The sequence below is a fragment of the Dasypus novemcinctus genome, chromosome 10 (assembly GCF_030445035.2).
Source record: "Dasypus novemcinctus isolate mDasNov1 chromosome 10, mDasNov1.1.hap2, whole genome shotgun sequence".
NCBI lineage: Eukaryota > Metazoa > Chordata > Mammalia > Cingulata > Dasypodidae > Dasypus > Dasypus novemcinctus.
This window is the reverse complement of record NC_080682.1, coordinates 26,819,773-26,822,993: the sequence shown is the minus strand read 5'-3', so window position 1 is coordinate 26,822,993 and position 3,221 is coordinate 26,819,773. Positions and strand designations below refer to the sequence as shown.

Genomic DNA, 3,221 nt, shown 5'->3' with positions numbered 1-3,221 from the left:
TTTAAAAAAATCTTCAAAGATCATCACAAGCTACATAATGGTAATTTGACATTTATCCACATATTTATAACATACTTTGTTTTTCCTGAATTATGAAATTAATATTTCCTTATGGGATAATGTGCTGTATATTCCCCAAAAAGTTGTGAAAAATTATAAGGGTCATGGCTCTGTTATTGGATGAGCGATGTATGGGTATTTGTCCTTTATGTTAATTTTGAAGTATTATGTGTACATAGCTCCGCTAATACCCAAAGACTTCCAGTCCTGGTATATATGTAACATACAATCTCCTCCTGAACTCTTGATTTGACCAGAACCTGAAAAAATTTTTCTCTGATTTTTTTGAACTAAAAAAAAAAAAAGCACAAAAAATTAACTTGAATTAACTTAAGTGAAACAAATACTATATCACAATAATTTCAAGCTCCTTAAAAGGTTTACAGATGTTATTTGTGAGAAAATCTAGAAGGTGACAAAATTTCTAGACAGATAATACTGGAAGAATTTTTCAGCATCTCTGACTCATGGTATTAATCAAATATAGAGCATTTTATTTTACATCAAATAAATGGGAATATTATTAGAAGATATGCATATACATATAATGTTGCCTTACCTAGGTAAAGCTATGATTTATAGAAACAGAAATACAGAACTGATGTAATCAGAGTCAGGAAACAGAAATTTGATTAAAAAATAAAAAAATCTCTTAAAAATATATCTGAAAATTTATGTGTGCTCTCTAATATCAATACACATAAGTTTTTAATATCTGATCTGTCTTTTTACTAAAGCATATTGGATAGAAAAGCAAATGGTACATTAAACTGCCATCATTGTTTATTAGAGACCTAGCATGATTATTTTGATTTGATGAAATTATATATGTTATGATCTTGATCTCTGGACACAATCAATCTTGGCAGAATCACTGGACCCAAAATACTTAATTGTCGTGACTCTAGGTAAATAACATTTTGTGTCCTTTTTCTCATCTAAAAATATGTACAAGTGTAATGTCTATGGTATAATATTTTTATCTGGATAAATGTGCTAATGAAGGAAATATTTATAACAGTATCATGTTCATTCTAATTATGCAATATATGTTTACATATATATGAGTCTCAATTATATGCTCTCCAAATGTTGATTTTTACCTAATTTATAATTATATCAAAGTAAGATTTTTTTCCAGATACATTTTGCAAACTTCTTTTCATGATGAATTTTTAAAATCATTGTGTTGATAAAAAAGAAGAAAAGCCAGGTCATTCCAATAAATGAAAACAGTTTTGAAGTCATTCATCCTTAGTATCACCTTTGATTTCTCAACAGTTTGCAACAGTTGAATGCTATTATGGAAAGAAGGAATAACACAAATGTGTCTGAGTTCATCCTTTTTGGCTTGACAGACTCTGAAGTGATCCAGCAGTTCCTTTTTATGTTATTTCTCCTGATTTACCTGATTACCCTGCTGGGAAATGCAGGGATGATACTGATAATTCGCCTGGATCTGCAGCTTCACACCCCCATGTATTTTTTCCTTAGTCACCTGTCATTCCTTGACCTCAGTTACTCAACGATCATCACACCTAAAACTTTAGAGAACTTATTGACTTCCAACAAGAATATTTCATTCATTGGCTGCTTCACACAGATGTCTTTTTTTCATTTCCTGGGTGTTGCTGAATTGTATCTTCTTTCTTCAATGGCTTATGACCGCTATGTAGCTATCTGCAACCCTCTTCACTACCCAGTTGTTATGTCTACGAGACTCTGCAGCGCCCTCATCACTGGGTCCTACACGATTAGTTTTACTGAATCATTAGCCAATCTTCTTTTCATGATCAGTTTGCATTTCTGCGGTTCCAATATAATCTATCACTTTTACTGTGATTTAATTCCAATTTTAGCCCTGTCCTGCAGTGATACTCGTGACACTGAAATGATGATGATGATCAGTGCTAGTTTAAATGTAATGGTGACACTTAGCACAATCTGTGTTTCCTATGTATCTATTTTGTCTACTATCCTAAAAATTAATTCCTCTTCAGGAAAGCGCAAAGCCTTCTCTACGTGTGCCTCCCACCTCCTGGGAGTCACAATCTATTATGTCACTACAAGTTTTACTTATTTAAAACCAAAGAAGTCCTACTCCTTGGGAAAGGATCAAGTAGCCTCCGTGTTTTACACTATGGTGATCCCCATGCTGAATCCTCTCATTTATAGTCTTAGAAACAAAGAAGTAAAAAATGCTTTCATTAGAATCATGCAGAAGAGAGAGGGCTCCAGGCAATAGTAGTGACGGTAATGTTGAATATTTAAGTCCATCCTTCCTTCCTTCTTTTTTTTTTTTCTATTTTGTTATTTCTTTCTTTCTAACTACACTAACATTCATTAATCAGTTTGCATTTATTTAAACCATTCTCAATTAGACCATGCATTCTCTGGAACATATCCAAGAATATGTTTTCAGAAATCTACATAGTAAATGGAAACCATGAAATATGTGTTATCCTGTGGATTAAAAATATGTGATTTTAAGGACTACTGTTGTTAAATAGAAAAATTTTTTGTTAATATTCAAATTTATTAAAAGGTTCCATGAATATTCCAGTTTTAGGTAATTTTATTATGGAGAGCTCATTCAGATATTATTCAATTTATTCTGTAGGGAAGAAATTTAGCATAATCTTGAAGAGAATTTTTTTTACCATGAAAATCAAGGTTTTAATTTTAGATCTGTCAGGTGTTTCACTGAATATTCCTTATTAAACTACTGAAAGTTTAAATCTAGTTTCTTCAATAAAACAGACAAAAAATTCTACATCCATAGACTTATTTTGAAGAATGAAATTTAAAGAAAAATGTAAAGAATTTAAAGTAGTACTAATAAATTTTGACCATAATCTGAATGCTTACATTCTTACATAATTTTGTATTTGCACTTGCTTTTCTTATAGAAATTTTCACTTGTGTCTTCTACGTATTTTTTGGCTAATCTTAGCCACACACACACACAAAAAAAAAAGCTAAAAAGGAAAAAGAGCACTTTAATATTTGGTTTTAGGGCAAAGTAAAAAGAGGAATAGAATAGAGTTATAGAATGAAGGTAGGAGAACTTTGAAGAAAATATTTTGAATTACTAAATATAATAGAAATACTCTAGTTAGTTTTGAGAGCTTTGTTCGTGATTTTCTACATAAATCTATATT

At 30.8% G+C, this 3,221-nt stretch overlaps 1 protein-coding gene across 1 annotated transcript; it reads left to right on the top strand.

Moving 5' to 3' along the window:
* The first annotated feature begins 1,363 nt into the window (after positions 1–1,363).
* LOC101417988 (olfactory receptor 8H1-like) lies at positions 1,364–2,305 on the top strand. The gene has a single exon (XM_004475138.1). It carries the CDS (start codon positions 1,364–1,366, stop codon positions 2,303–2,305), a length of 942 nt encoding a protein of 313 aa, XP_004475195.1.
* Positions 2,306–3,221: the final 916 nt, after the last annotated feature.

What these genes read in the sequence shown, in the direction of transcription:
- LOC101417988 (XM_004475138.1), top strand. Translation starts at nt 1,364, where the DNA reads ATGGAAAGAAGGAATAACACAAATGTGTCTGAGTTCATCCTTTTTGGC.